The 14,225-nt window shown below is 41.8% G+C and overlaps 1 protein-coding gene across 1 annotated transcript in view; it reads right to left on the reverse strand.

Moving 5' to 3' along the window:
• Positions 1-14,225, reverse strand: part of LOC102870629 (probable guanine nucleotide exchange factor MCF2L2-like) — a 137,366-nt gene that overhangs the window by 73,841 nt on the left and 49,300 nt on the right. The window contains exon 2 of the mRNA XM_006884156.1: positions 11,112-11,237. Coding sequence (XP_006884218.1) covers positions 11,112-11,237 — 126 coding nt within the window. The remainder of the gene's footprint in view (positions 1-11,111; positions 11,238-14,225) is intronic.

The following is a 14,225-nucleotide window of genomic DNA, read 5'->3' on the forward strand; positions in this document are numbered from 1 at the left end:
GCTCCCACCAACAGTGAATAATAATTTGTTATATTCCTACAACCAAATGCTTTATCTAGTCAATAAAACACAAATAGAAATTCTTCTGGTATTCTATGTTTTGAACCAGGCTGTACCTGACATCAATAATAATATCCCTAGTGTCACAACCTATTCTAAATCCAGCTTGCATTTCTGGTAATTCTATGTCAATGTACTGTTCTAGTGAATTTTGGATAATCTTCAGCAATATAAATGATACTGTTCAGTAATTTCCACATTCTGTTCTGGATCCAAATTCTGGATAATCTTTTTTTCTCTCTTAGTCAATTTGTCAGGTAGCTGTCTTCCAAGTTTCTTGGCACAGAATGGTGACCATGTCTAGGGCTATATCTGTTTGTCAAAATATGTCAATTGGTATTCCGTCAATTCGTGGGGCCTTATTTTTTGCCAATGCCTTCAGTCCCGCTTGAACTTTTCCCTTCATCACCATTGGTTCCTGAGCACATGCTACTTCCTGAAATGGCTCTTTTCCCACCAATTCTTTTTGGTGCAATGACTATGATGAAACTTTGTTGCCCATACATGTTGTAGGAGAGGCCAATCCTTGGAAAGAGATATACTTGGAAAGGTGGGGGGTCAGCAAAAGAGAGAAAGACTATCAATGAGATGGACTGATACAGTGACTGCAGCAATGAGTTCAAGCATCTAGGGGACAATGAATATGGCACAGGATAGGGCAGAGTTCAAATCCGTTGTTCAAAGGACACTATGGACAAACATTGCATAACACCACTGTTATAAAGCAGGACTGACATGGGGTTTGGGTAGAAAACAGGGAGAGTGGATAGACAATGAATACTACTATGGAACAGATGAAGGAAAGAATTGTTTAAAAGGAATATATGATTAGGCATTATATGTATGATGACAGTCCAGAATAAGGGGTATATTGCAAAGGGAATTGAGGGAGAGTTTAGGGAGGGGAGGGGAGAGATTGTATAACAATGAATGAATATTTTAAAAAAGATAAAGTAAACTAAGGGAGGGGGAGGAAGGAAAATGTGCAACAATGAATGAATGAAAATCCAACTATTCTGTAAACTTTCATTAAAATAATGATCAAAATAAAGTTATTGTTGTTGTTGTTGTTATGTGCCATCGAGTTGCTTGTGACTCATAGTGACCCTATGTACAACAGCCCTAAACTCCGCTCTGTCCTGTGCCAATCGCACCGTCTCCGACACACCCATCGCGATTACCCCAGTCACAGAATCAATCCACCTCATAGGGGGCCTTCCCGTTCTGCGCTGTCCCTCCACCCTACCAAGTATGATGTCACTAATATGTCCAAAGTATGTTAGCAGAGCCTTAGAATCCTTGCCTCCAAGGAGCAGCCTGGTTTGACCCTTTCCAGGATGAATCTGTTTGTTTTCCTAGCAGTCCACGGTACGCTCAATACTATTCTCCAGCACCACAGCTCAGAAGCATCAATTCTCCTTCTATGCTCCTTAGTCATTGTTAAAATCTCTGATGCATAACAAGTGATAGCAAAGACCATGGCCTGTATCAGATGCACCTTAGTCTCCAAAGAGACACCATTGCTCTTCAATACTTTAGAGAGCCCCCTAACAGCAGACTTTCCCATGGCAATGCGTCTTTTAATTTCCTGGCTGCTGGTGCCGAGAGTATTGATTGTGGAGCCAAGCAAACTAAAGTTGTGAACAATCTCAATCTCTTCACCATCCATCCTGATGCTGCCAATTGGTCCAGTGGTGAGAATCTGTCTTCTTGACACTGAACCTCAGTCCATATTGAAGGCTGCAGTCCTTGACCCTCTGCAGCAAGCGATTGTTGATAGATCTTCCAGCAATCTTGACCCCACATTTCTCCTCATAAAAAAAGAAAACAAACCCCAAAACACAGAGTCACCATGAATCAAAGCTGACTCAATGGCACATCACAACAAGAGCAACAACAATCGTAGCTGAAAACACAAAACAGGGAGAAAACACAAGTTTCAGAAAGATTTTTTTCTAGTTGCTTTATTTACAGATATTTATGATCAAGTCCAATGTCTTTCCTTTGTAAAACTAGGTTAATATTGGATTTCAAGTCAAGAGATTGTGGAGTTACTCATGCATAGCATGTAAGTGTAAACACCGCATGATAGGGAAGTTCTACAAAGTGGAGATCACAGATCTCGGAACCTTGGATTTGATTACAGTTGTTAGTATAAGTGCTACTCAGAACAGTGAAGAGAGGGTGGTAAGGATGATAGCCCAGCTAAGGGGTTGTTGTTGTTATTGCTATATGCCATCGAGTCACTTGCGACCCAGCAGCTCTGAACCATCCCCCGTCCTGAGCCAGTCTCACTGACCCTGCTACACCTACTTCCCCCCCTCCCATTGCCCCAGTTACTGTATCAATCTATCTCATCCGGGGTCTTCCTCTCCTGTGCTGTCCCTCCACCTTTCTGAGCATGATGTCCTTTTCCAAGGATCGGTCCCTCCTGGCCATGTGCCCAAAGTATGTGAGACAGAGCTTCAAAATCCTAGCCTCCAAAGAGAAAATGATTTTCACCCTTTCCAAGACAGACCGATTTGTTTTCTTGGTGGTCCATGAAGATTCTTCTCCAGCACCACAACTCAAAGGCATCTTTTCTTATCCTGTCATCCTTAGTCATTGTCCAGCTCTCTGATGCATAGCAAGTAATTGTGAAGAACATGGCCTGGATCAGACACACCTTAGTCTCTAGACTGACATCATTGCTTCTTAGTACTCTGGAAAAGTCCCTGGCAGCAGATTTACCTAATGCGATTTGTCTTTTGATTTCCTAGCTGCTGGTGCCAGGAGTGTTGATTGTGGAGCTAAGGGGTAAGGAGAGGCAATAGATCACCCCAGCTGGCAGCCACATAATCTTGAGTGAGCTAAGTATTCTTTCCATGAACCTGCTCCTGAAGTGACATTTCCAATACCTGCTCCTCTGTAATTCAAAAGAATTATACAAAAGATGTCAAGAGAGATTATGTCTTATGTGTGAAAAAGCAAGGTGAAATTTTAGGGTTAGAGAAACCACAGAATTTATACTAAAAAAAGAACAATTCTAAAGAAAACATGGGAGGGAAAATAACATTTACTCAGTATTGAATCTCTCAAATTTGATAGGCTGGTTCATGTTGGCTGCATGCAAGCTGGCATCCTGTAATAAGAAGAAGACAGGCTGCTATTTCCTCATGCTGTAGTTAACTTCCTTCTGGTTTGTGATGCACTCAGAACAATGGCTGGTAGTTTACTGGCTGTGGATGGCTTCTGGTACATTTATTTGATTTGAGGATAATACTTAAAAATGTCAAGGACACATATTTTGGGATGCAAAAGAAAACAAAAGAAAGATTTTCCCAAATGACTAAAAAAATGGGATTCTGAGGCTTCATCTGACATACCTTGAACATGTTGCAAGGAGGGACCAGTTCTTGGAGAGGAACATCATGCTTGGAAGGGTGGAGGGACAGTGCAGGAGAGGAAGATCCTGGATGAGATGGATTGACTAAGTGATTGGGATAATGAGGGCAGTGAGTCAGAGACAATATGGTTAGCACAGGATAGAGTAGGGTTCAGGGCTTTTGTATGTAGGGTTGCTACGAGTCATAAGTGACTCGGAGGCACAAAACAACAACAACAACAATCAATCAATCAATCAAGTAAAAACTTTTGCCAAAAAACCCCGTCCGCTTATGTGTGCATTCCTTCCCTTTAGTATGTGGTTGTTGAAGACTCTTTTGTTGCTATAATGTGTCATCAAGTCAGAATCAATTTGTAGCTGACTCTCCAATAGGTTTTCAGAGGCTGTAAACTGCATGAGAGGATATTGTTCATCTGTCTCTCAGGGAGTAGCTGGATAGATTTGAACTGCATGACTTCGAGTTGGCAGCCAACCTCTTACCATTAGGCCACTAGAACTCCTGCAGACTACTATAAGCAGAGCTCAAAAAAGAGGGTAACAGCATTATTGTCTAGGACCACAGCAAACCCTGTGGAGCCAAACCTCTGAGAAGCTGGCCAGAAATACCAGGAGGGAGGAAATGAAAAGATGACAGTATTTGCACCTAGTTAATTTACATAGTCTGATTTATAACGAGAAAAGAAAAGGAAGTGCACTTCACTGACCAGGCCTCAGAAAACAATATATTGTGGACCAAGTAAAAATGAAGGAAGAAAAGAGAACTCAGAGTCTGAATCCTGCATTGCAGGCAGAACAACATGACCCTTCTGCACCCACCTCTCCACCCTCAATCTAATCTCTGGAACCTGTGACAGGTTACATGGCCACGGAGAACTAAGGAGTCCTCAGTGGCACTGATAACAAATCAGCTTTCACTTTTTAATTAAATAAGGATTGCAGGATGGGAATAATGTGACATAAACCAAAGAATCCATATGCGAAGAGCCAATTGATTCAAGTGCAGTCAATCTCTAGATCAGCTTCCAGACCTGATGACTATTTAGAAACAGGGGACTCCAGTGGCCCAGTGTTAAGGAGCTGGGTTGACATCTGAAAGGCATTGAGCTTGCATCTGCTGGCTGTTCTGCAGAAGAAAGATAGACAACTTCCTCCTGGGGCTTAAACTGCCCCTGAAAACCCTTTGGAGAGTTAGCTAGGAGTCGGTTCCTGCTCAATGATACACAACAACAAATAAAATGAAAGATACTTATGACAATCTCTAATTGTTTTACTTTTTTTCTTTCAAACTTCCAAAAGGTAGAATTGCACTTAAAATATTTTCATTTTTAATAGAGAGATTAAGAAATGCATAATCTTGAGGGAGCTCTGGTGGCGTAGTGGCAAGAAGCTGCACTGCAAACCCAGAGGTACATGGTTCAAATCCACCAGATGTTCTGCTGGAGAAGGGGGGGCAATCTCCTCCTATACTGGTCAGATCCAATTTGACGGTACACACAAAATAATAATAAAAAAATCAACAAAAGAAGAAATGCATAATCTTGTCTTTTTAAACTTTAGTTCCTTTTTTTCCATTAAGATCAGGACTATTTCACTTAAAGACAGTAAAAGTTTCTATGCATGAAAAAAAAGGACACAAAATTTCCCAAAGATCCATTGATTGATTGGAAAGATAAATAGGTAGAAACAGAATGTCAATAGCTCTTGCGGAACACACGTATAGATGATTTAACTACATGAGAGTTTAAAAGAATGCTACTAGACTAAAAAAATTTTTTTCTAAACAAACAAAAAGAGCAGATGATTATGAGTTACTTAAATATTTACAAGGAGAATTTCTAACCTTTTATAATGAGTTCTGAATACCATCTTTCCACTCTTGAATATTATGTTTTATAGAGTGTGTCTTTAGGAAATTTTAAATCTATTTCTACTCAGAATCAAGTCAACCAGTGCATGATATAGATGAATTCTACAATATACTAGGCATATATAAGGCTGTAGTTTAAGTCTAAAGAGACTAACAGATGATGGTTTTAAGTTGCTGTATGACTTTCTACTGTATTTCTAGGGTACACAGTGCTTTTCTTATAACTCAACCTCAAATATGGGCATATCTTTGTGTTAACATTTTAATTTCACATGTAAACTGAAAAATGATAAAATGAATTTCCAAAAGGAAATTATCAAATTTCACATATTATGCTCATCACTACACACAGTATTAGTAGATCATATTCACTGTCATTATGTATAAGTGTATGTATATTTTTATGTTCATGTATACAAACACACACACATTTATATATAAACACACACTATCTTATGTGTTAATCAGAACAATATTTTCTTTTTAACAAATTCATTGCCTATTTTTGCCAGTTCTATTTACTTACCCTAAAGTTTGACATACAGCAAAGATGGGAAATTGACAGTTGAGCCAATCTTAAAGGGCATGGCAGCAGTTGAGAAGATTGAGTTTCTTACACTTTAAGCCTTGTAATGTTTGTTAGTTTTAAGCTACTGAGCTACTTCACGTAAAAACATGTCTTCTTCTATTCATTTCCACGTTAGCTGATAATTTTAGGCATACATCCTTTAAGTGTTTATATATTATCTTAAGTATTGTCTACCACAGTATAGAATAAGGAAATCATTACTGTACTAGAAAGAGTTAATACAGAAAACCAGTTCACTGTTAAAAATGGAGATAAATAATTGTTTCTCTCTTTCCTATATTTAAAGAAAACCCCTGAAATACTCTTTCTTGTGGACAGAAAGTGATGCTCCCAAGCCAAAGGGTGGTGACTTTAATCCACGGCCCTCAAGCCTGGTATTAATTGTTTTTGGTCAAACATTCTTCTAGGTTGCATAGCCCTGGTCTGTCCACCTACTGTACAGAGGTAACTCATGGTCACTGTGACACTGATGCATCAAATGTGATAATGGTTACCCCTCGTGGACAGTGTTTGGTGGAGCTCTCGGATTAAAAGAAGCTTGGAAGCAGGAGTGGCATCCACTTGCAAAATAGCTTGCCTCCAGAAACCTTATGAACCTGGAGAAACGACGAAAGTTATACACGTGTTCGGGTCTTTCATTCATAGGTTCGCTATGAGTCACCTATGACTTGATGGCACTTAACAACAACAAGAAGAGTGGCACAGATCTAGAGGGAAGAGAAAAGACCAGAGAACGGCCAAAACTATTGGGGCAGCTATTGCTGCCAGTTTAGGGCCTGTATCAGGAAAAGGAAGTCTTACTCATAAACAGTGTCACCCAAAGGTAATAAAAGAGGTCAGAATTGCTTCCACTGTGGAAAGCTGGGCCACTTCAGTAGACAGTGTCACAGACGAGAGCCACAGATAGGCAAGGGAGCAGAGAGAAAGCTCCCACTCACTTGCTTTAAGTGTGGATTTGAAGGACACATGGCCAGGGGCAGCCCACATCAGGTTGTCATGGCTGACAGGACTGACAGGCCCCAGCTCCCAGCTGGAAACAAAGGAGGACGCTTCAACAATTTAGATCGTCCCAGAAGAGCTGTGGGTGAGCATTGACATTACTGGTAAGTATATTCATTTTCTCCTGGACACAAAAGCCTACTGTTTGGTTCTAAAAGCCTTCTGAGGTCCCAACTCTTCTCACTATTTCTTAGTTGTTGGAATTGACAGAAAACCTCATAAGCAGTTCCTTACTTCACCTCTGCCTTGCATGTGGACTTCTGAGCTGTAAAACAACCCAGTGGTAGATGGAATTTGGTCTAGGACTTAACAACAATAAATGACATAGTTGAGCCTCTACATCGTGTGGTTCCTAACCTTTATACTATAATAGACAAAGTGCTAGTCTATAGGCCTTTTATTGTAAGAACTACCTTCCCTCTGTAACTTGATTTTTGCCACTGTTAGAACCTCTACTAGAATATTATTGCTTTTAATTTTTGACTCATGTACTTTTAACTTGTTAGTTAAATTTGTGTCTTCTAGGCTGCAACATTCCATGATACATCTTCAAGGATATGAACATGTACGACTAAGCACAATTGATAACAGTGCATCTAAGTTCCAAAATCAATCTCTACAATAGTCTACGTGTTTCCTATTGCCAAAGGGGCCCTTTAGAGTAGTGAGAGAAGACATTCACCCTGAAACCCACAGCATCCCTTTTCAGCAGGAAGTAGCTAAGAGAATACGCCATCCCCTTTTCCTTATGAGTTAGGGTGAAGTCTCTCTTAGAGAGGAGTGATAGGGAATGGTAAAGGACACATTGACAAAGGAGATTAATCAGAACTGGCTTTGACAAGCACTGTGGCAATGGGAGAATTAAAACAGACTTTCAAGGGGAAAAAAAAGAGAGGAGCGAACTGGCGGAGGTGGGGGTAGAGAAAATAGTGCAACAGTGAATGAATGGAAATCCAAAATCTCTGTAAATGTTCATTAAAATTAATAAAATTTAATAAAAATTTTTAAAAAAAGGAAAAAGAAGAGTGGCACAGGGGTTAAATAAATATTCAGCTGCTATCTAAAAGATTAGTGGATCCACCAACCAATGCCCAGGAGAGATGTGGGGAGTATCTGCTTCTGCACAGATCTGTTGTTAGATTGCATGCATTACAACTCGTAACAATCTCGTGAACAGCAGCGGGGCCTTGCCTTCTCCACCACCCTCACAGTCTGTGCCATGCTAAACTCATAGTTATAGTCATTCTGTCAATCCATCTCACTGAAGGTCTTCTCTTTCAATGATTGATTCCCCAGCATGATGTCGTTTTCTAAGGACTGTGGCCTCACAAAATGCCCAAAGTATGTAAGACAAAGGTTCACCATCCTTTCTTCTAAGGAGAACCCTGGTTGAACTTTTTTCCAAGACGAATCTCTTTGTTCTCTTGGCAGTCTATGGTAGATCAATGCTCTTTGATAACACCACAGTTCAAAGACATCAACTGTTATTCCGTCTAAAGATTTATAGCCTTGGAAATCCTCTAGGCTTGCTGAGTGTCAGAACCAACTTGAGGGCCTTGGGGTTCGTTTTACACCTTTAATTGGTCTGACTTTAAACTAGACAGAGGATCCTGAAATATTCAAGGGGGCTCAATGACCTCACAAGGGTCCTTAAAAAGTGGAAGAGGTATTTGACCCAGCAATTCCACTACTGGGAATATACCCTAAAGAGACCATAACTGCCATGACTAGAGTCCAGAATAAAGGTTGCATAGTGGAGTGCACTCGGGGCAGGGGGGCGGGGGGCACTGTATACCAATGAAGGAATTTTACTTTTCAGAGAGAGGAGCAAACGTGGGGGGAAGTGTGGGCAGGGAGAAAAGTACAACAATGAATGAATGGAAATCCAAAATCTCTGTAAATGTTCCTTAAAATTAATAAAATAAATTTTTTTTCAAAAAAGTGGAAGAGCGGCAGAAGGGATGAGGAAAGCTGTGATACGAGAATTCAGCCCTACAGGGTTGACTTTGAAGATGGAGAAAGGGAACCAAGAACCAAAAAGTTGGCATCTCCTCTGAATAAGAAAAGGTAGGAAATTCTCTTCTCTCCTAACTCAGTGCCGAAGAAATTATTTCAATTCATACTGACCCTCTTTCAAGTGCCTGAGGCTATAAATTTTTACAGAAGGCAACTCTCTACCATCACTCTGTGGATCAGGTGGTGCCTTTGAACCACCAAATCTTCAGTGAGCTGCCAAAAATGTGACTCAAGCAAAGCAGACTTGTTTTTAGTTTTGGAAACATATTGGGTACCTTAGTTTTATGAAACTCTAAAACAATGATTGCATGTTGTTTTAGGTAGGACTTCAATAGTTCAAGCCTCTGCTGCGAATTTACGTTTCTGCTCCATTGTGGTTGCCATTGTTCAGTACTGTCATGTCAACGGCAACTCACAGTGACCCTGTGAAGAACAGATCTGAATTTCGCCCTATCCTATGCCATCCTCAAGATCCCTGATAGACACAATTCATCTTGGTGGGGATCTTCCCTCCTTCCCGGACTCTCCATATTTCCCATCATGGTATCTTTTCTGAGGACTGGGCCTTCCTGACAATGTGTCTGAAGAATGTGAGACAAAGCTCATGCATATGGAGCGTTAGTCTGTAAGGAATTACACTGCTAGCCCAACCAACACTCCTTTCTGGAGGTTTGTATCGGTCAGCATTTCTGAGAGAGCTAAGTGTCCTCCGGGATTTAAAGGCTCAGAAAACCCAGCAGAGGGTCAGCTGTCAGTTCATTCAACTTGAATTGTCTGAGGTCTCTAGATAATAGCGAATCAGGATCTACATTTTAAGGGGATCCCCACGGTTAAAGTTAGATTCTCAAGAGGGGTTGAACTGGAATGAACTGGTTTGAAATGCTGGTTTTAAACTACCAAGTCCGAGGTAAATTACTGTGGCTGGGATTAAAAAGGAGTAGACTGGAGCCAAAATCTAGAGCACTCCCCAGAGGAAAACAATGGGATGTTCATTTCCTCTCTTATCACCTTCAAGCTGGAAACTTCTTGAACTGACCCGCCATTGGGTTTCTGAGACTGTAAATCACACGGGAGGAGATGTGCAGTGTCGGCCATGAGGCCTCTCCAGCTCAATGGCAAAGAGTTTGAGTTTTCTTTTGCCTCTTGAAGGGTAGCTAGTTGATTCAAACCGCCAAACGGGACAGGCTTTGTGTTCACAGTGCAACTCCCTACAGTCTAGGTCATTACGGTTCACTGCACATCAGTTATGCCCCAGCAGAGAGACCATGTGGAGACTGAGCGTGGTTTGCCTGGAATGATTGAAAGCCTGCGGGGGCAAGGCTGATGCTGGGGAGGCACGCAAAGCTCCAAGCCCAGCCCGCCCTGCTCCAAGCAAGCCCAGCCCTGGCCTCCAGACGCCCTTCCAGCTCCCTTTTGCCCCCTTCACCACTCAGATTAAGGGATGTAAAATATACACTTGAAGGGCCTCTCTGGAGATTTGTGATGAAAAATAATAGTACACTTTGTTGTTGTTTACCATTGAGTCAGAAACAACCCATAGCTGACCCTCGGATGGGTTTTCAGAAGCTGTTAAAAGACGGGAGGAGCCTGTCCATCCTCCCACGGAGCAGCTAGTGGATTTGAACCACACACCTTTGGGATTGTAGTGCAGTTTCTTACCATTAGGCCACCAGAGCTCCCTTGGTACACTTTGCATTCATTTAAAAATACTGAGTCAAGCAGAGAAATCTTTTCCTATTTTAATAATAGAAATAGTTGGGAAAAGAATTGTCCCACCCCCTTTCATAGCTCCCTGTTCATATTTCCCCCTGTCCATATCTGTTTCTCACGATCTCTGGGGCAGCCCCCATTTCCATGCTGAGGTTGTGAGGAGGAGGCAGAGTCCAGCTGTGTTTTGTTCTATTGTTCACAGGGTTGCTATGAGTCAGGGCTGGCACCATGGTATCTGACAACAACAACAATACCTGGGTCTGCTTTGTACAGAGTGTTCACATGCAGGCCGTGTGGGCTACAAGTCAGGACTCCTCCAAATGCTGCAGCGGCGGGTGGCAGCCTCGTAGCCTGGCTTTACTGACTAATTGAGGCTACTTTCCTTTACCATGGATTACGTGTCCTACTGTACCAGAGCATTCTCAACTTTGTAAAGGTGTCCAGAGGTTTGTGTGCAGTGTCCCGACACACACTGAGGAACATACCGGACAGCCTGTGACAGCAGCCAGGTCCACAGCCAACTCACAAGACTTGATTAAATCCTCCATCATGGCCAAGGCCTGCTGAAGCTCGGCTGACAATGTCGCATCCTTGGTCCTCTTGGGCTCATCCTGGAGAAACCAACACACTTTGTTGGAGACCAAATAACAACACACCAACTGCCAAATGAAGGACAGCAATCAGGAGCAATGGATCTAGTCAGCAGTGCAGTGACTGAGAAGGCAGGTAAGTTAGTTCATCTGCTCCTTTGTTCCCAGAGAGATCTGCCCATTTAAAAAACTCAAATGCATTACAGCTGAGTCCATTCTGACCCTTAGCCAACCTTCTCCTTGATTTCTGAGGCTGTAAATTGCACTGGAGGAAACTGCCAATCCTTCTCCCACAGAGCTGCTGGTGGATTTGAGCCACTGGAGAAGGGCCACTCATTTACGTATATGGTATTTAAATACAGCAACCAAGCTTACAGCTTCCAAGGGCTTTCCTGGCTGTGATATTTTTGGGAATGCTCGATCACTAGATCTTTCTTTCGTGGAATCCCTGGGTGTGTTTGAATCAACAACATTTAGCCTAGTAGTTGAGAGTGACTGACTGGGACCTGGGGACCTTTTATGATACACAGACACCAATAAATCATGCATGATGTTCATTGTATTAATAGAGAATGATGTTCCTTAAATCATGGACATTATATTTCTGCTACTAAACAGCACATAAAATTCAGCAAACTAGCCCTCTGAAAGTCAAATCCTGGGGACAAGGTGATAGGAGTTTATTGAAAAGAATCATTTAAGCATTATTGATGTTACTATGTAGTGTTGAGTTTCCTGTAACTCATAGCAACCATATGAACAAGAGCTCTGAACCCCGCCATATCCTGAGCCATTCTCACTGACTCCGACACAGCAGTTACTCTGTCAATCCCTGTCATCCAGGGTCTTATCCTGTGCCATCCCTCCACCCTTCCAAGCATGATGTCCTTCTCCAAAGACTAGTCCCTCCTGGCCACGTGCCCAAATTATATGAGATAGAGCTTCAGAATCCTTGCCTCCAAGGATTATATTCTTCTATTTAAGATTGCAGTCTTATAACTATGGCTAAAAGTGAATTTTTAACCATTCCAGAGGAAAGTATTTGTAAACACTTAGAGAGATCAAGAAGCAGCTACCAGGTGCATTACTAATGATTTACTAATAAAGTGAAGGTTTGTTAATGGTTTATATCACAAAAGTCTTCTTTGCTACACTGAATCTTCCTTCAGCTCTGCCCTCTCTCTCTCCCAATACTCTCAAGTCCAACATGAAAGAAGCCACAGATATCCAAGTCTCTATCTCCCAGATATAAAGAGCATTTTCTTATTTCAAGGGATCCTCACCACACACTGTGAGCAAAATTATCCAAAAACAACTGGAATAGCACATCAACAGAGAACTGCTAGAACTGCAGACTGGGTTTAGAAGTGGCTGTGGTAGCAGGGATATTATGTTGTTGTTATTGTTGTTGTTATGTGCCATCGAGTCGCTTGCGACTCATAGTGACCCTATGTACAACAGCCCTAAACTCTGCTCTGTCCTGTGCCAACCGCACTGTCTCTGACACTCCCACCCCGATTACCCCAGTCACTGAATCAGTCCACCTTCCCCTCCTGCACTGTCCCTCCACCCAACCAAGCATGATGTCCCTCTCCAAGGACCAGTCCCTCCTTACAACATGTGCAAAGAATGTTAGACAGAGCCTCAGAATCCTTGCCTCCAAGAAACCTCCCAGTTTAACCTTTTCCAGGATGAATCTGTTTTCCCAGCAGTCCATGGTACATTCAATACTCTTCTCCAGCACCACAGTTCAAAGGCATCAATGCTCCTTTTATGAGTCTCAAGCGACTTGACGACACATAACAACAAGAACAGTCCTTCCTGACAACATACTCAAAATATATGAAATGAAGTTGTGCTAGCCTTGCTTCTAAGGAGCACTCTGGTTGCATTCATTTCCTCTCCCAAGACAGACTTGACTATGTTTTGGGCATCCCACAGGATATCCAGTACCCTTCTCCAACACCACAATTCAAAGCCATCATTTCTTCTGTTATCCTTATTCACGGCCCAAATTCAAATGCACAGGAAGCAATTGATAAGATAATAGCCTGGGCCAGGCATGCCATAGTCTTTACCTTGGCACTGCTGCTCTTTAGCACTGTTTTAGTGTAAAACAATCATGCGTGCTGCCTGGCAGCAATAGCTGTGGAATACTGAAGTGATTGTGAAATCCTAAGGCCAGTGGCCAATTTAAGAGAACCTCTAGACTGTCAATACTTGAGTTTAACTCACCTGCTAGAGAAGTTCCTTTATTATGAACATAAAATAGTAACACCTTAAAAGCAAAGTTGTTGTTATTAAGTGCTGTTGAGTCATAGACAACTCATAACAACCCTATGAACGAAAGACAGACCCGAGCACTGTTCGTAGAGTTTCTGGAGGCAAGCCATTTCAGAAGTGGATGCCACTCCTGCTTCTAAGCTTGTTTTAATCGGGGAACTCCACCAAACACTGTTCACCATGGGTAACTGTTGTCACATTTGATGCATCTTTGTCACAGTGTTTAGCTTCACAGCAACCATGAATTACCACTATACAGTAATGCACAGACCAGTGCTATACCACTTAGTAAAATTGTTTGACAAAAAAAAATTGGCCTCCTAAAAACAAAGTTTGGTCTGCTTCCTTTATACTTCATGCCCTATCACCCTGGACTAGATGGCTTCTTCTGATTCCCTGTCTCCTTTTGTAACACCTATTGGGCATGCTCCCTCTCTGTGTTATGTGACTGCCATTCATATCAAAAAGTCTCTTATCTAAAAAACCAGAAAACGAAATATCTGGACATCCCCTTCTCTTCATCATCCTGCTGTAAATGGAACTTCAATGGCGTAACTTTGTATAAATCATTCTGAAACTGGATGAATTATGTATACTGCATTGAAATGGATGAGGGAGAAAACAGTTTAAAAGCAATATATTATAGGGTATTATGATTATCATGAGTCCAGAATGAAGGTTGCAGAGTGGAGTATACTCGGGGTGTGGGTGGGGGGGTGCGGGGGG

This window comes from Elephantulus edwardii, unplaced genomic scaffold, assembly GCF_000299155.1.
Source record: "Elephantulus edwardii isolate Elephantulus edwardi_28Jun2011 unplaced genomic scaffold, EleEdw1.0 scaffold00031, whole genome shotgun sequence".
NCBI classification, from domain to species: domain Eukaryota; kingdom Metazoa; phylum Chordata; class Mammalia; order Macroscelidea; family Macroscelididae; genus Elephantulus; species Elephantulus edwardii.